The following is a 19,852-nucleotide window of genomic DNA, read 5'->3' on the forward strand; positions in this document are numbered from 1 at the left end:
AGTGAGTCCACCACACTCCAAGGGAGTGTGTTCCACTGTCGATCCCCTTGTTGCCTCTTTCACCTTTTGGACAATGAATTTGTCATCAAGGCAAGTGAGGAATTTGCTAGACCTTGAGGATTTTGCTGAGTGTGAATTCCAGCAAATATCAGATAGTTGAAGTCACCCATCACTACTACATCTTTCTGAGTGTGTGGGCCATCTGTTCTAGAAAGGCATCACCCAATTCCTCCATCTGACTTGGGGGTCTGTAGCAGACTCCCCTGTTGTTTCCTTCCTCTTTAATTTTTATCCAGATGCTCTCCATCTTGCTTCTAGGATTGGATCTCTTGGATCTCTTCACTGGTGTAAATATCCCTGACATATAATGCTATTCCTCCTCCTTTCCTGTTTGGCCTATTTCTCTTTAAAAGGTTATACCCCTGTATTCCTACATTCCAGTCATGAGACTCATCCCACCAGGTTTCAGTGATGCCTATTATATCATATAGTGGGCCCTTGCCTTATGCGGGGGATCCGTTCCAGACACACACACATACCCCGCGTAAGGAAAAAAGCGTGTATGCTCGAGCCCCATTGGATATAATGGTGCTCAGGCTCATGCCGTGGCCATGTGTGCATGTGCACCAATGGGCATGTGCGCCATTCTTCCATTTGCCGCATGGCTTCAATGTAATCTGAAAGCCACCTATAGTAAGTCTGCATATGGTAAGCCTGTGGGCTCATTGTATTTCCTTTGTTGTGCTAGGAGTTCAAGTTCATCTTGCTTATTTCCCATACTCTGTGCATTACTGCAAAGATGTTTAAAAAATTAGCTTTATAGCCATACAAGTTCCAGATAGGCAACAGATAGTCCTTGTGTAGAATTATGGCATTCTCTGCCCCTCTGTATAAGCCAGCATAGAAAGTATTGGTTTTGGGAGGAGTCTACTCTGGCTCATATGGATCAAACTCAGTTGCTTCTGCTCTACACACAGCCTCTTTTTCTTCAGTTGCTATACAACAAGGAGGCATTGTAGCATAAAAGTAAATTGAGAGAAAATGATCCCAAAGGCCACAAACTCCTATAAAAGCTCATATCAAGCAAAGGCCTTGGCCTGTTATAAGTCCCATACTGAAATAATACTTCACCTTGCATTACCTTCAACCTCTTAAAGATTCCAAATGGAAGTCCGCAAAGAAGCCAAGTACATTATGCAGAACGAAAGGATGAGTTGCACACAGTGGATTACTCACTATCAACCTCGGTGTAAGATTCACAAGATTCAAGAAGTCCTCGTTTCATATGTCCATGAAAACAGTTATTGCATTTGCATTTAGTCTGAAGAAATACATTTACATATGCATATGCTGTATTAATTCACATTTGTCAGTCAACCAAAAATTGAAACCATCAGAATTTACTTCTCAGTGAAAATGTTTAGGATTGGAAAGCAACCCTCCTTAAAGACTTGATAATCAAATTGTTTTAATCCAAGTACTGTATATCTTTTTAACAGAACTATAACATTTAAAACTCTTGGTATCTTAAATAATATTTAGATACAATTATCTCACTTAAACAGTTGTTACATTGATTACATTTTGGTGGTATCTTCATCTACTCTACAAAAGCATATTCATAATGACAGCTAATGTGCATATACTGTTCTTTTCATAAAGCAAATCTAGGGATTTAAATCTCAGTTGACTTTAGTGAAATTGCACCATCTTTACTGTGCCTGTTTAGCATAGTGGAAGCCAAAAGGATTACTATCAATGGACAAACCATTTATATCAAAATATTTTGCAAGATTTGTTTGGCAGAGGTCACCTAGGAATTGAAGCCCAAACAAAAGCAAAGATCAATATCCTTTCTTCTATTTCCTATGTTAAGGTCTGAGCACCAGTGTTTATGTAGCCAGAATGGTGCCAGACACATTCAAGAGCACAGGGAAGGCAGACTTAGAAGAACCATAAAGTTTTCAGAAATACAAATTAATGTTGAGAGGAAACCATTAACATGGTTTTAGAAAACACTCAATCTAGCACATGAGGGCCGAGTATGTTGTCGTTGTTGCTGTTGTTAGTTAGTTAGTTAGTGTTTTGCACAAAATCATCAAAACAACATAAAACCTGCCAGTGGCAGACAATCTAAAATCACAAAATACAAAATATAGTAAATAAACAATTTATCCATTAAAATAACTATAAAACTACAGTGGACCCTTGTTATACGCTGGTGTTTGGTTCCAGGATCCCCCATGTATAACAGAATCCATGGATCTCAAGTCTCATTAAATATAATGACATAGCAAAATGGTCTCCCTTATAAAAAATGGAAAATCAGGGTTTGATATTTGAAATTTATACTTTTTTTGAACATTTTCAAACCGTGGATGCTTGAATCCGTGTATAAAAAATCCGTGTATAAGAAAGGCCAACTGCATAAAACAACAGGCAAACAATATACAATGCACCCGCTCCATACACGGATGCACTATATGCAGCTTCTTGTTTACGCGGAAGCTGTGCAACAATCTAATGAATGGTGCGTGCACCCATGGCACGCACGTGCCGTACCGCCACAACCACGAGCCCCATTATACTTACTGCATAAGCAGAATTTGCCTTACGTGTCGGGGTCCGGAACGGATTCCCGCATAAGACAAGGCTCCACTGTACCCTAATCTAAATCCTCAAAATATATCAAGTTGCAGCCTGAAATGCTTCCATAAACAAAAAAGTCTTTAGTTTGGACTTTAGCCTTCAAATGGATTCCAACTTATGGAAACAGTATTGCAAAGCAGGATTTATTCAGAGGAGGTTTGCTATTGCCTTCCTCTCTCACTGAACTGAGTTGCCATGACTTGCCAATGGTCACCCAGTAGAGTTCCATGGCTGAACAGAGATGTGGACCCTGGTCTACCAGAGTCCTAGTCCAACATCCAAATTACTACACCACATGAGCTTAGCATGCTTACTGACCATCAATTTCTGAGTATGCATAGTGGGCATTAATCTCTGACTGCTGAAGGGCAATTCTGTAGGAGGAGAAATGGAGTGAAGTTTCAAAGAAGAGAAGTCTCACCCTGTAGGATTTTATTGTTAGTCACACTTATTAATTACTATTAGTCATATTATTAGTAGCAGAATACAGTCAAGATCCTCTACCATACTGAGGTAAAGGTCAAGTGAATTTCAACTTATGGTGATCCTATGATGAGAGACTTCCAAGTTACCCTATCTTCAACTGCCTTGCTCAGGTCTTGCAGACTGAGGGCAGTGGATTCATTGACTAAATCTATCTATCTGGAATGCAGTCTTCCTCTTTGCCTATTGCCTTCCACTTTACCAAGGATTATTGTCTTTTCTACAGAGCCATGTCTTCTCATGATATGTCCCAATATCTTTGCACTCGATCCCAGTGTTATGGAACTGACTATGGAAAAGGCAGCACAGCCCTAAGGTCACTCATTTTGCACAGGTTGGTTTGACTCCATACCCAACAAGTGAAAACTGGGAGTTGCAAGTATGTCCTTGCAAAACAATTGACTGCAATAGGGGCAACCTCCCAGGTAGGATTATAGCTTGTACAGCTAAGCATAGTACCCCATCAGGATTCTGGCCTGTGTCTGAAGGCAAACAAGACTGTTGTCTAGATACTCTTTTTGGAGGATAAGAATTTTTTACAAAGACCTTCTCAGATTCTTTTTGCACACAACTACGAATGGTAGGCCGACTTCCCATATTAATAGTGAAACACTATGTTCAGTTGCTCCGTTGCTCCCTCTACCCTCGGCACATGAGATATACTGCGCATCATTAAGAGTCTTCTGTGATCCCAGCTGCAGCATGGCCGTCCTCTGCACCCCCTGCAGGCTCAGCTACTGAGCATGCCCATCCTTCTAGGCATCTAATGGAGAGTGCACATCAGAGGCAATGGAAGGTTGCGGGGGGAGGAGGAATAAGGTGGGGAGAACATACTTTAAACATTAGCAGGTCAGCACAGGAGGAGGCAAGCAGTACAGAAGCTGATGGAACTGCAGAAAGTTTTTTGATATACTCCTGGATGGACTCCCCAAAGACCTCAAGAGAAGGGGAGAGGGATCCCTTTTCTTCCAACAAATTAAAAACATTTCAAAGGTGCCCCCAATCGGCCAGGTTGCTTTAGAAGGGCTTTCTGATCCCTAGATATTTTTTTAAAGGAATGTATGATGAGGGGTGGAGGGGAAAGCACTTCCAAACAGTATCAGTTGGATATGTTTTTCCAAGCACACATCCCCTCCCATCCAAACAGATCACGTCTAAAAGGGGGTCTGTTCTATCGTTAGAAATATTCCCAGAGGCCCCAGTATGAAAACAAAGCGACATGTTTCCCATTCGCCTCCTCTAGGGAAGCAGCCAGTCTGTTCCACCTCTGGGGAATGGCATCTAGGACCCAATATGCCACTGAGTTTGTGCATGTGTATATGTGTATATTAGAGATACACATCACAAAAGATGCAGAAGGGTAATTTTTCAAGGAGATGTATGAGCAACACAAAATATCTTCCTTTATGCTCCCCCCCCCCCTTATAATGAATGCAGCCATAATATTAAGGAGCTATAAGGAGAGGCACCATATTTAGGTTCCTGCAAAATGCTCCCTTTGCCTTAGTCTGAAGAGATATTTGTATGCGAAGAACAATACTCATTAGCATATGGTAAACTGTTTTAAGCTAATCAACTAGCCCAGTACTATCTATCCAGAGTTGGCTTTTTGACCCTCTTCAGGTATTTTGGGCTACAAATCCCACAATTACTTGCCTATGGCCATGCCAAGTGGATTGGATTGGAAATGTAGTTCAAAGGATCTTCAGAGAACAAGGCTGTTTAAACCTGCTCTATCTAACTAGCAGCAACATTCTTTGTCAGAGATTTTCCCCGTCACATCAGGGGAAGCTAAGAATTGAACCCTGACCTTCTGTATGCAATGAATACTGTCTTCCACTGAGCTATGGTCCCTCCAGTAGAGACCCCAGACTACTAGTCCACATTGTGTATAAGTGAGCATTTCTTAATTACTATCGCAGTCAGGAAACAGAAGCAAACCTGGCAAAACTTTATCCCTGAAAGGCTGGTGTGACCAGAAAATGAAAAAAGAACAAAGAGCTAGAAAGACAACACAGCTTCTCTTTTACTCCCAACTCCCCACATGTACACTTTTGAAAGACGGAGGGAATTGAGTCTTTTTATTTTACTCAATACACTCTCACACCCACTTTAAGGTGTATGGGGCAATTTCTCCATGCTCCCTCTGGTTTACATCCTGGATTTAAGAAGGCCTCTCCTTGGCTTAAAAGAACACAGAGCTGTGGGCAAAAACATGGAGAAATTGCTTTGCTTCGTTGTAGACATCTGCACCATCCACGTGTGTTGGGTGTGTGTGTTCAATCCACAGATCTCAACCTGACATACAGCACAACAACAGATCTACAGAATATTCATAGTGGACTGATATACCTCCCATTTTTAGTTATTGGGAAGATCTGATATATAGAATGAACTCTGGGAGAACAAATTTCAACTATGTATTTTGCCATAACAAGAAGATTTGGCTCTGTTTCTCAAGATGCGATTCTACTGGCTTCACCAGGAGATGATGGCCTAAATCCTATTGATATTCCCAACTGTAATAGACCCACTAAATCAACTATTGATTGGTGAGTCAACATTTGTGTAAATCTCATTGACTGAATGGATCTTCGATAACTGGGACAAATAATAGTGTTACAAGTAGTAACTTGTTACTGAAAAGTCCCAAATAAAAAGGGGGATTTGCTTTGACACACAGGTTTCTACTCCTGATCTGGACATATGCTTCCTGTTTTTCACCTAATGGAAGTGTTACTATTTTCTGTATTCTTCACTATCATACGATGTCTTCCCATCTTGGGGGGGGGGGGTCTATCAAGAAATGGAGTTGCATGACTGCATAAGATAGAAAATCCTAGTAACAGGTTTGCAGTCCACCATAACCATACCAAATCATGTGCATTATTGTCAACAATCAAGCCCAGGTATTCTTGATCAGCAAGCACTTTTCACCATACAACAACCCCAAAACAGTGGCATCAATGGGGAGGAGTGGCACCTGGTTGAGTCCTCCTCCCCCTTTGGTACAGGAAAGGTATGTGTGCACCATTCATTGTTGCTCCATCTCTGGGCTTTCTCCCTAGGAAGGAGCCTTCTGATGGAGCAGCAGGAGGGGCAACCCCGTGCCCTTTCCAGGTGACACTCTCTGAACCTACTTAACCACCAGGTGACACTCTAGCTAGCGAAGCCACTGCTCCAAAATTAGGTAATTGCTGAATTAAGGCCTTCAAAATGTGGAGGATGGATATGAACCAAAGGTGAAGGAGATCACATTGCAGACATCCCTTACCAATGAAAGAGCCCTACAGAAAAGGGCAACAGGCATATGACCAATGTTTCAACAACACACCCTTCTCGTTTCTGACTTTGCTACTAGGGTGCCAAGCATGTTGTTGGAACACCAGTGGAAGCCAGCATGGAAACAAGCACAACAGCAAAGATTTTACTGGCCTACATAACCATTCTGGTGCAGGAAGAAGTGACATGGATACTGAATGTACTATGCAAACTTATTTTCACACATTTGTATTGATGGTTAATTGTCTTCATTTTCCTGTGCAAATTTGCACCTATTCACATGTCCTCTGCCCAAAGTGTACAGCCATCCAAATACAAAACCTGACTGAATTTGAATGAGGAGTATTTTACCCCTGTGTGACTGGAGAATACTGTAATAATGGAGTGGGAGCAAAAACTGTTTTTATCAAGAGAAAAAATGGCCCTGCCAGCTCCTGAGGCAGCTTTAACAGAGACAACTTTCACTGCTGTCTCTCCATGTGCACAATGCCCTGCACAAGAAAGTGGCTTACACTGGCATAAAGAACGCTTATACCAGTGTAAATCACTAAGAGGATTCCACACAGATAAAGTAAGCAATCGTACTGTTTGGACATATCTATGAAAAAGGTTGAACAAAGTGGCACCACATTGTGGATTCATTGTTCACACTCAAGTCACAGAGTAAATCTGCAACAAAATGTGTACACTGGATATTTATAGATCACCAATAGTCCCACCTCCCTTTGACAGATTTAAGCTTAAAACACATATCCAGCTGCCTAAAGATACATTCCTTCTCCAGGTCTTAATAAAAGAGGGGGAAGGGGAAGCATGGTAGGAGTGAAGCGAAATCACCATGGTCCAATTAGCAAAGCTCTCACCCTTCACACCTGCAAACAAGAGATTGCATTAACACCTGCCACAAAAGCAAACATTTTTAGATAACTTCATTTTAACCTCCCTGACACTGCCTGCAAGCTCCCTGCTTAGCGCTACCGAGGAAATTACGATGAGTGACAGTACCTATTTTTCTCCCAGAAAAAAGGTTTTGCTCTAATCTTCAGTGTCAGCGTTTCAAATTCTCTCTTCAACATTTGTGCATAATTCGCATTAATGATAATGGGAGCGCCACACGTAGAAGAATAGATTCTTTAAATGCTAAATTGTTCAAGGGAAATCATTGCGATTATCGGAGACGAACGTTGCACATGAACACATAACGAACGCTGTAGGGCCCTTGACAGATCTTCAACAACATACGTCTGGAGTGGCATGTGTAAGGAACTCCTCTGTGGTCTATGCATCAAAATAAACTAAGCTCTTGAGCCTTCACATATATTTATAACATCTGTGCAGATAGAAGAAAGAGTTCTCTGCATTCTTCAGGAAAGAAAAGCAACCTTTACAGCTGCATCATAAATATAGCCCTTTGGATTGCAGTAATCTTTTTAACTGGGTCTCATTCCAAACAAAACCAAGGCTTGAAAGCTAGTAGGGCCTTGCTGGTGAAAACAAGGATTGTAAATGTAAAATGTGAACATCCTGAAAAGCAAACCTTTCAAAAATACAAAACTGTTAAGGTTAAAAAAAAAAGCACACCAAAAAAAGTTAAAACAGAGGGGTTGAAGTAAAACTTCTCAAGCATTTTGTTTTGACAATGTGTTTCAGAAATTCTCCACATTTAAGCTATGAAAATGTGAGCAATTCAATGTCATGACATATAAAATTGAAGCATAATTGCTTCTAAGTGGTTGACAACCAGCGAGAGCTTTTCCTCTCCCCCTCCCCATTGCAGAAGAAACTAAAAATGTATGGCTTAAAGTTTCCTCTTTGATCTTGTCAAATGTTTGAATTTAATGTAAGTGAAAATGGGATGGGAAAGGGACAACTCCCCATTAAGCCGTTTTAAGCAGTTTTGTAAATGGAGAGAACTTGCTGTCTTTTAAACCAGAGTTTCTTATACATTGTCAGTGAAAGCCTCCCCAAGGTGAGAAAAACAAGTGCTTGGAACACACATCCCAAGTGTCAAAATTTAAGATTGGGGGAGATAAAATGAAAAGTAGCAAGAGCCTACCCCAAACTTTTCATTTCCTGAAACCTTAAGAAACAAAAACTCATAAAGAAGAGATAACTGCCCAATTCTCTGTCTCCATATGGATTCTGAGGCAACTTTAGCCTCTTCTAGAGACCAGCAACCCAATGGCAATATGAAGACATTCACCACTGCCAAATTCAGATATATGATGAAACGATGTTTTATTTTTCAGAGCCCAAACCTACCCACTAGGTAGGGCCTGTTGGGGGACTGACAGAACTTGAAAACCATGGTTTTGAAACTGGTTTTCAAACCAGGATTCATACTAGCAGTGGTTAGCTGTTATACCATTGAAACACCCACAACTAGAAGCACTACTGTGCCTCCAAGGGACAGGTGTGAATTACCAATGGGAAACAAGATCAGATATGTAATCTAATGTAAAATTTGTTGCAATCAAAGACCTACATACAATCAAAGCTCTGTGTAAAAAGCAGACAAGTAACTCTAAACCATTGTTTCTCTACTGCACAAGTTTCAGCATAGTGTGGGGTTAGAACAAACCATGGTTTCACATTACATCTGAATACACCTTTAAAAAGGTAATGGGAGAAGTTCACACTCAAACAAAACAAAAAAAAACAGCCCACTTCTCTCTTTATCTTTACAATTACTCAAGAGGATTATTGATACAAACGATGTGGCTTGGACAAATGCCATGATTGTTTCCTTTGTCCAAGACTGATGGGAAAGGAAACTGTGAATACTCCTGACATGCACATATCCTGGCTGATGCAACTGCATCTCAGTGGTCTGTGCTAGTCAGTCTCTCAACTGGTATACAGAACGACAGTGAGTAGAAAAGTACACCTCAGCGATGAAGCAAAGAGAAGCAACTAACCTATGGAAGACTGAAAGTGTTCTTACCTATCATATGATTTGCAACATGGATCTGTATCTCTCTTTCATTCTCAAAGGTCATCTGGCACTTGATGCATTGATATGTCTTCTTCTGTTTGGACAAGAACAACAACAAAAAAGTAGTAAAAAAACTATGTTCACAGCAGAAAGTTAAAATATGATCATTAGTACTGCATGCCACAGGCAAATCCATTCCTGCCCACACTCTCCCACCCAGCAAGAGACAGAGAGAAGCCAATTAGGACAAATCCCCACTAAAAGCTGCTTCACACACGATATTTTAAATGTGCATGCACAAGATGTTTAAGGAGCATGTGTGAAAAGGTTAAGGCACGCTTATAACTGACAGTTATTTACATAATAGTTAATAAATGGATTACACCAGGTCCTGGGTAAAATCAATCTGTAAAGCATCCTAGCCAGTGACTCAAATGCTTGCAATAGATGTTTGTCCTTGAACATGGGAGAAAATGTGAAGGTCCAAAGTTAGCAGCTATGCCTACACTTCTTTTTATTGCTATTGTTGCAGTTATACAAGAAATGGAACCTACACAAAGTCTTTCTTTCTATGGTAAAATAAGTTGTTTTGCAACAATATAAAAACTAACAATTTTTCTTCAGATTGTATAAATCTTTTGCCTTTTAAAAACTAACTATTTTAAGCTTTCATGGGCTAGATTTTGTCAAATGTATGCAATGGTGTGAGAGCCAATGTGGTGTAGTGATTTGAGTGTTGGACTATGACTCTGGGGACTAGAGTTTGACTAGAGCTCAACCATGGTAAAAGACTGGTGACCTTAGGAAAGTCTCACTCTCTCAGTCTCAGAAGAAGGCAAAGGCAACTCCCTTCTGAACATGTCTTGTTTGCCCCATGAAAACCCCATGATAGGGCTTTAGGATTACCATAAGTCAGAAACAACTTGAAGGCACACAACAACACCATGCAATAGTACCCTAAGCAGGTAGGCAGACACAGACACAAGAATATTTGTTTCAGAAGCAAGTCAAACATATCACTAAAACACTGATTTAGGGATATGAACTAATGAGAGGGCTCCAACACTGGCACTCCCCTTTGCACATCACAATTAACATTTAGTGAACCTGTATCAAAATATTGTGACACATACAGTATAAGAGATGCATTAATAATGAAGCTATAATATAGCCATCCACAACCTGATGCGAGCTATATTTTGGACTGCAAATCCCCTCAATCCCAGCAAGTGTAGCCAATACTGAAGAATTATGGGAACTGGAGTCCGAAAACATCTGAAGAGCTGCAACTTAGGGACAGATGCTAATGACTATCATACCTCAAAGGGAAGTGGACAAACTGTCAACAGTGGTTTAGACTAAAAGGGCCCAGTATACAAAAGTGAGAATTTCCAGTAGTGTTATAAAACAAGATGGTTCCAGTTAGCAATGTTTAGAGTAAATCCACTGAAAACAACTGGACAAATTAGTCATGACTAAATAAAACTCTAGTAGTTGCATTCAGCAACACCCATCCTGTATCTATGCATTTCATTTTTCCGCCCTATGTGATTTCTGTAAGTCTACTCTAAGTATGACTTAAGTCTGGGTGCAACCCACTAAATTAATAGAAGTTTCCTTTCATTTCGGGAATACAGCCTTCAACCATCAAACTATTCTGAGCTCTTTGTTCATTACAGCAAAACCTGTTTTGCCCTCTGAGCAAAGGAAGTGTGGTTTCAAGGGGGACTAGACAATGCAAAACCTCAGAGCAGAAAAAAAGGATTCCTTGCGGAAGTGAAGGTATGAATTCTAGAAGCCATGGAAATCCTACGATGAAATGTGACACTGATTTTCTTCCCTCATTTGTTAGACTTCTCCTGTGTCACACTAATGAAGCTTAGCTGCTGAAACAAGGAGATAGCGTGAAGAAGCAATTACATGAGCCATTTATTCAATCAGAGAAGATGAGGTTGTATTTAAGAGTGGCAGGGGTGTGTCTTCATGGTGATGAGACAGAGGGAAATCCCTAGGAATGCATTTATACAGGGATTAAAAGTTAAAATAGGTGTGACAGTAAAGCAATTCCATAACAATATTTTTTAAAGCTCATCGCAAATGTTTCATGCTTTGTTTTGCAGATCAGATCATTTTACATTGTCAAATCAAATGGCAGGAATGTCTCCAGCTTACTAACAACTCTATGGAGAATACTTGATGTACGCTACAGTAATTCATATACAGGTCATAGAATCATAGAATCGTAGAGTTGGAAGGACCACAAGAGCCATCCAGTTCAACCCCCTGCCATGCAGGAACTCTCAATCAAAGCATCCCAGACAGACGGCCATCCAGCCTCTGTTTAAAGACCTCCAAGGAAGGAGACTCCACTACACTACGAGGAAGGAGTGTGTTCCACTGTCGGACAGCCCTTACTGTCAGGAAGTTCCTCCTAATGTTTAGTTGGAATCTCTTTTCCTGTAGCTTGCATCCATTGTTCCGGGTCCTGTTCTCTGGAGCAGCAGGAAAAAAAACTATTTCCTATGCAGAAAATGATATTTCTATGTATAGATATTATTTCCTGCATAGAAAATTCTGTTTCCTGTGCAGAAAATGCTATTTTCTATGCAAAGCAACCACATGTGAATTTTGCACAGAATAAGGGCCAAGCAGTGAATAGGCTTTGAAAACTATGTGGTTCTTGAAGACTTTCTCACAGCAGGAAGAAAATTGCTCAAATTGTTCATTGCTTCCTTTGAGAAGAAACCTAGTGGAGAATGACATCTCTGTTCAGTACCTGAATTGCAGAGGGGCAAAAAGTGCCCAGCCACCTAACATCTTATAGAAGCTCCCTTAGCTTTTGAAAGGTTTGGTTTGTGGGTTTCATGAAATGCCTCTCTATATTCCTACTTTCCTTCAGCCCCAAATTCAATTCTTAATTATTTCCTATATAAGCCCTATTACAGCAGCAAAATTCTTACGTTTATTTTTTTTTTACATATTTATTTCAATTACTATCCAAAGAGGCATAAAGAAAAGGAAAGAATGAAAGGCACTAATGAAGAAGAAGAGGAACAAGAGACTACTCAGGAAACAGAACTATAGTGTCAGAGTGCATACCCTAGATTAAATCCCTGTCACCTCCAGTTTAAAAAAAAGCAATGGGAAAGACGTCTTCCCAAGAATCCAGGAAGCCAGGAATGAATGAGATCAGGGATGAGAAATATGTGATACTCCATATTTCTTGTTCAGTTGCAACTCTCAGCATTCCTCACCACCAGTTGCAGTGGCATTGAAACTGGTGATGATGGACCTATCTTGAACTATGCCTAGGACTGCTGGGGCTTGCAGTACAAAGGATAGTCCAAAAAGGAACTTCCCCAAGCTCTGTAAGCTTGTCTGTCTAGACCAGGGATGGGAATTGTGTGGCCCTTCAGATATTGCAGTACAACAATATCTGAAGGACCACATTATTCCCATCCCTGGTCTAGACAGACAAGCTTCCAGAGCTTGGGGAATATCTTTCCCAGAATCTCTCAGCAAGAGGCCATGGTGCTTTTTGGCCTCTGGAAGCAGCAATTCAAAAATTAAGTTTTCCAAGCTCTGGTGTGACTGGTGAAAACAGCTTTCTGTATCACTACTGCTGCTGCCTATGTAAGAATCCAACAGTGCTCAATAGAGACTTTTTTCCTGTCCCTTCCACCACCTTGAGAGTACTACTGAAAATCAGAGGTATATGAATGCTTCTTATATCTCTATAAAGACCACCTCCTGTGTACTGTTCAAGGCCTGATACATACCGCGGAAAAGGGGTGGTCTGCAGCCACCCCTTTCTGCAGTGGATTGGGGCCAGGGCAGCCATACCAGAGGCCCCAATCTGCTGCTTTTCCATTCCACTGAGAAGCAGCAAAACGCTGCTTCTCGGTGGCCTGGAAAGGGGTGTCCATGGAGCTTCATGCCCTATGGACACCCTGACAGGCGCAGCCAGAGAAAGGGACCGCTTGGCTCCTTTCTCCCTGGCTTTGTACCCGCAGCAATCTAGTTGCCACGGGAATGAGGCGCCTTCCCAGAAGGAGCTCCGTTTTGGAGCTCCTTCTCGTGCCACAAATAGGGCGTCCTAAGCGCCCTCCAGTGGGGCAATGATGTCAGGTGCACACTAGTCCATTTGGATGTGGTGTGTGCGTAACAGCATTGTTGTGTGCTGCATATGGATGGTGCCATGCCAAGATGGCGCCTTCCATATGTAGTAGGGCGGGGGAGCATGCAGTTGTTGCGCGCTCTCCAGCCCTACTTTTGGCCCCAACACAGCGTTTCTGCACCGTCTATACTGGGTGGTCTCTTCCAACTCTACGATTCTATGATTCTCTGCAACACAGACATAGCACACAGAGGACTGGGTGGGTAATTTGTAGCCCTGTAGAGATTATTGGGCTACAACTTCCATTGTTACACTTACCTAGCTATGCACTGGAAAGCCTGATAGATGCTGCAGTCCAACAACATCTATAGGGCCAGAAGGCACCCAGCCCACAAGCGCCGTCAGCCTTCCACATTTGCAGCTTTGCAGGTTTAATTATTTGCAGATTTGATTAATATGTTCTCTCTAGGAATCTTTTCATCCTTCAGCATGACTCTGTGGTCAACCTCCACCAGAGATCGCAATGAAGGACCTAGAGATAATACTTCTCTAGTCATTTGTAGGTTCTCCGGCACAATTCCGTGGTCAACCTCCAGTGGATATTGACCATAGAGTTGCTCTGGAGAGCCTAGAGATTCCTACAGAGGTATATCTCAGGTTTTAAAAATGTTTTTTTTTATTTGCAGTTTTTGAACTTTCATGGGGATCCTGTGTCCCTAACCCCAATGGATGTGGAGGGTCCACTGTAATTAAAAACTGTTCACCCAAACATTTTTTTCCTTTTGTAAAAAGAACCTGGTTGCATCTTTCTTTACCTCTTCTTCTTGCCCATTAATTATTTTTCAAACGGCTCTCCTTGTAACCCCTTTCTCCCTCAATGTTTCCCTTTGAGATTTTTCAAGATTCTCTAAGCCACACCTGCAGGATTTCAGAGGTGTACTTGTTAGTGGAGTATTACAGGCATCTAGAGCATCTTCTGTATTCTGAACGTGCCCTTTCCCTCATGAGCTACAAATATCAATACATCCTGGCACTTACTGAAACATGTACTCCTATTGTTTTTAATGTAATCTCAATGTAGCTTCTCTCTGACTATATATTTTTGTAATCCTCCACTGTTAGACTTGGAGTAAAAAAGAAACCCACCACACACATACACACACACAAAAATCAATAATGGTCTGAAATAAAAAGGAGAAAAAAGAGAAGGGGGAACTGGTCAAGAATTATAGAGCAGTAACGTCATTTGGACAGCTGTAGGCTGTTCAGCTTGTATTGCACACACAAGGCAGACTGAGTAAAAACTGCTTTTTACCTGTTGTATTACAAATCAACAAGAGATTAGAAAACAGAGAACATGTTGTTCAATTTAGTTTGCCTGGCTATCTTTGATATGCCTTTTTAACAAGCTGCCGAAAGTTACTATACTCTGTAAAGGATACAGGCGTTCAGGGGCCCTGACTGTAATTTAGAAAGCTTCTAAAAATCTATGAGGTTATGTGTGACCAATATGTTTCATAGGTTCAGCTCTCTGTGTGTTTGAACCAAAATAAAATAGATAAATAATCAAGTATTGCCTGGAGGAATAGTGTGTATCAGACCTAATGGCTCTCGCACGTATTTGCACATCCTGCATTAATACTTCTGGAGTTTATTGTCTTAGATACAGTCCATGTTAGGTGTGGGTGAAAGCCCATCTGCATCTTCACTTAGCCAAAGGTAAAAAACCACTGCATTCAATGGGTCATAGTCCCTAGTACAGGGGGTGGTTAGCTTCCAGGAGATGGAAAACTTCATTAGGTCATTCTTAGTAGCCCTATGCAGCCAAATCTGCTGTCATTATAATAACACTAGGAAATAATACAAAACATCATTTATTTATTTATTTGCTCAAACAAGTTGTGAGAGTTATGCATTCTGTCATAGAAGACTTGCACCCACTAAGGCTTTTGCAAAAGGATTTAGAGTCTGAGGCCATAAAAATGGCACTGGATGCTGAGTGTAACCTCTAAGTCAGGTGAACCCCCCTCCAATTTAATTCAAGGTATGGATCTTGTTTCAAAGGTGAATATTTTCATTTTTAGTTAGAAAATGAGCATGCACATGCTGCTTTAATGGTCAAAACCATTCATTTTTCCAGGGCTAAACCTGCAGGAGGGAGTCTGGGAGGACTGCAAAAAAAAGGGTGGCGGTAGGGAGAGGCACAAATGGTTCATTGTCTACATGTTGCCCAGGTGTGTAAGTGTGTTCAGAATTACAGCCACTGGACCCAAAATAAAAGTCATCTGTGCACTACAGTATACTCTGAAAGTTGAGTTTCCAAGGCTCAGTCAAAAGGTCCTTCTAACATGTGATTTCCTTTGAGCTATGGGCCCTCTTTGGCTGACAAAATAGGTGCATGTAAGCACACACGTGTGTGCACGAAATGGCCAAACTTTAAGCTTATGGGATTTACTTTGGTTTTTAATAAAATCTTGTCGTTAGTCAAATAACAGCTCAGGGCAAGGACACACACACATACACACACACTTTTCATTATCAAGGAACAAGGGTGCCGGTCAGCACATGGTCAGCTATAGGATCTGTTTACAGTACCAGAAATGAGCTCATGATCAAGTTAGATAAAAGCGCCCCCTACTATGTTTTCCCTCCATTCGAATTTCATCTCTGCTGCCAATTTTAAAGGGTGGGATATTTCACTTTTGCTGCTGATTTTGTTAAACAGTTTGGGCATCAGGAAGCCTTGTTGGTCTGTTGCAGATCATCCTCAGACCTTCTGCAGATCCCAATGCTCCAGATGTATAAACGTTGGAATGCTGGGTGCCCAGACTGTAATTCAAGCAGTGCTGCTAAAGAAGAATTAGCTGCACACTCACAGCTGCTTCCCCCCAGGGTCTTGGGTCTTGCTTGTGTCCTGTTAAATGTCAAGGTTGACAGTGTCTGAAGAGACAGGCCAAAGCTCTGGCCAAAAGCAGCTATAGGTCAAATGGATAGGGTCCATGGAGAATTATGAGGGTACAGTCAAAAAGGGCATTGTTTGCATCCATCAGCCCACTCATGGGATTGTTATTGTTAAGGGGAAGGTAGAACAGCAGATCTAAGGCATTAGCATATATGCCAATCTCGGGCTCTTTTGTAAAGTGTAACTTGGTGCAGGCCTGAATTCTGGGATTTTTTTTCATTATCTTCTACAAAAGAAATCTGCTCTCTTGGGATGAGATTCAAAGCATTTACTTTGCTGAAGAACTTAAATTCTCTCTGGAGAAAAGAAGAGGCATGGAAGCTCTTTCTGAAGAGACAAAGTTAAAAGTAGGCATGAGTGAGGAGGACGGTAGCAATTTCCACTCACAACTGTGAGGAGGGAAGTGTGTTACAGAGGGGGGGGTATGTTCAGGGAGAGCTTAAAGTATTTTAGCCTCGGTGTGTGCACTCATATAAAATCAGAATTAGTATAGCATAAAGGAATCAACCTGTTCTTTAGGAGGAGTGTGAAACACAATGAGGAACCAAGAAGTAGAAAGACGACAGTGAGGCTAATAAGTAGTTTTTGGATGATGAACTCTCAAGAGGCTTCACACTGAAGGGAGAGGTGTTTCCATTCCGTATTTTATTCTCTGCAGAATTAGATGTATATCACAGCTGGAGGCAGGTCTAGTCACCGATTCGCTTGACCCCGAGGGAGCACTATGCAGTTGCAGTGCTAAAGCAGGGAGTGAAACAAAGCAAAGAATCTTTCGCTCGGATTGTTTCAAGCTCCGAGAAATCCTTTGAACTCAACACATTGTCACGATTGGCAAGATCTACAAGACAGACTTTTAACAGCTCTATCCTGGTCACATACAAGACGATGTATCCTCAGGGCCAGATGGGGGCTTCTGGCTCAAATGGCAGGGGAAAGACCTTCTAATAGCATCAAGCAAGTTGATGGCTTTATGCATTAAACTGAGTGCGATTTAAAAAAAGAAAAAGAAACAGTCATATTGGTGTGAAGCACATGATACACAATCCCCTTTGCTTGTTGACCATGAGATTTCCAAGACTGGATAGTCCTTCCAATTTAATTTGGGACACCAAGAAAGGAGTGTGCTGCTCTACAAATGGAAATTTGGAAAAATTATTTTCCAAAGGCTTGCAGACTTGAAAGCTCTCTCGGAAGGTTGCCTATGTGGTGAAACAGCCAAGAATCATATTAAGTACAGATGCCGGTGGCAGACATATCCACAGAAATTCATGTAAGAAAACAGCTGCTGGTTTGATTGTGAACTAGTCTGGGAATAGCTGCTACTTAATCAATGTTTTGGGTAAAAAAAAAGAGCAGAAAAGAAAATAAAACCTTTCACATTTTACTACATGCAGTATTCTGAAGATATTCTTCTAAGATAAAGAACATACCTAACTAAAATAAAGATTCCACCCCTTCTCCCTGCTCAGAGCAATATAAAAGGAATGTCTTCAAAAAGTTCTGATCATAAACAGAATGGTTTGTAATTAAGCTGGAATAAGGCTTCACAGAGGGGAACAGCAATTGCCAAAAGCAGCAACCTTGTTCTCTCCCTCCTGCCTCCAACCCTCTCCCTTGCAGCATATTTTGTTGTTGCGTGCCTTCAGGTCATTTCCAACTTATGGCGACCCTACAGCAAACCTAACATGGGGTTTTCTTGGCAAGTTTCTTCAGAGGGGGTTTGCCATTCCCATCCTCTGAGGATGAGAGAGCATGACTTTCCTAAGGCCATCCAGTGGGTTTACATGGTTGAAACAAGATTTGAACCCTGATCGCCAGACTCCTAGTCCAACACTCAAATCACTACACCATGCTGGCTCTCGGCCATCCCGCCAGCATAACCTGCTGCAAAATCCATGACATCATGAAATGGCTGGAGGCAGCACCCATGGCTGGGCATCTGCAAGACCAAAGCATCCAAGGAGGGGGCCTGCCCACCCACTTGTCACCCACAGTCAGGAGAAGACGGGAAACCATCCTGTTGCTATTGTTGTTATTTTCAATCAAATTTCTTTAAACCTATGGCACCTCTATGAACGGGAGTGCTCCAAAAGTCATCAATAGCCCTGCTCATGCCTTGCAAACCCAGGGTCATGGCTACCTTGATCGAGTCAATCCACCTGTAGAGCACCCTTCCTCTTTTCTCACTGCCTTCCACCTTACCAAACATTATTGTCTTTTCCAATTAGTCACATCATCTCAAATGTTCAAAGTATGATAGCCTCATTTTAGTCATCTTTGCCTCTAGTGAGAGTTCAGGCTTGGTTGACTTGAAGACCCATTCATTTGTCTCTTTAGCTACACATGAAGTTCATAGAAGTCTCCAGTGCCACATTCCAAATGAGTTAATTCTCCTCCTAGCAGCTTCCTTCACTGTATGGCTTTCACAAACATACACAGAAATCAGAAATACTATGACCTGGATGATTTGGATGATTAATTTATACATGGGGAGAACACCTGAACAGCAGCACAAATGCTGCTTCCTTCCACTGATATATGATGATCCCTTGCAAGATCTTTTTAGGGCAGCAGTGTTTTCAGCCTACAACACCTGGCAGCTGCAGCCTGAGATGCCAAAGGAGGAAGGACTCAAAAGGGGCTTCTCCCTTGTCCTCTTCAGCCTACAACACCTGGCAGCTGAAGCCTGAGACACCGATGGAACCGGATAGGAAGCCAGCTGACAGCCCCCTAATTCCATCTGGGCTGGGAAGAGCGGAGGCAGTGAGGAGGGCAAGTTTTGATGAAGCCCAGTGGTGTTCGGAAGGACTGTAGACCAGAGGCTGTCTTGTCCTGCCCAATTCTCCTCCCCGGACCATCTGAAACCCAGTGGACCTGAGGCAGCTATTGGGAGAGGCACCCAGAGAGCTGCATTTTTAAAATGCCGGCTCCTGGGCTTTTTTTTCCCCTAGGACCACCTGGCTGCACCAGCCCAGAAAAGGACCCGAAGGAGAGCGGCAGAGTATTTTATGCTGGCTCCAACGCCCCCAGAACGTCTGGGTGCACTGGCCCAGAGTTTAACTATTTTAGTTATGCAATTGATAATTGATTCTTGTTTTGCTACCAGGGGAGAGTTGGGGATTGTCATTTAGATTATTATGCTATGTTATTATTATGCTATGTCATGTATCCTGAATTATTATGCTATGCCATGTATTTTGGATTTTTTTGTATTTTGTATTCTTTATTATGTATTTTTGACTTTTTGTATAATTAATTCATTGTTATGACGTTTGCTGTGATTTAATTGACGGGGGGGATTATTTTGTACTTTGTATATGTATTTTTTGTTACCTTTGCTTGTAATCTGCCTTGATTCTGCAAGGAAAAGGCAGATTATTATTATTATTATTATTATTATTATTATTATTATTATTATTATTAT

The 19,852-nt window shown here is 41.5% G+C and overlaps 1 protein-coding gene across 3 annotated transcripts in view; it reads right to left on the bottom strand.

The window, feature by feature from the left end:
* ZNF423 (zinc finger protein 423) overlaps positions 1-19,852 on the bottom strand; it is a 354,629-nt gene that overhangs the window by 115,464 nt on the left and 219,313 nt on the right. For all 3 annotated transcript variants that reach the window (XM_042437934.1, XM_042437933.1, XM_042437935.1), the window contains exon 5: positions 9,359-9,443. In XM_042437934.1, the coding sequence (XP_042293868.1) occupies positions 9,359-9,443 (85 nt within the window). The remainder of the gene's footprint in view (positions 1-9,358; positions 9,444-19,852) is intronic.

The sequence above is a fragment of the Sceloporus undulatus genome, chromosome 8, assembly GCF_019175285.1.
Source record: "Sceloporus undulatus isolate JIND9_A2432 ecotype Alabama chromosome 8, SceUnd_v1.1, whole genome shotgun sequence".
Classification (NCBI taxonomy): domain Eukaryota; kingdom Metazoa; phylum Chordata; class Lepidosauria; order Squamata; family Phrynosomatidae; genus Sceloporus; species Sceloporus undulatus.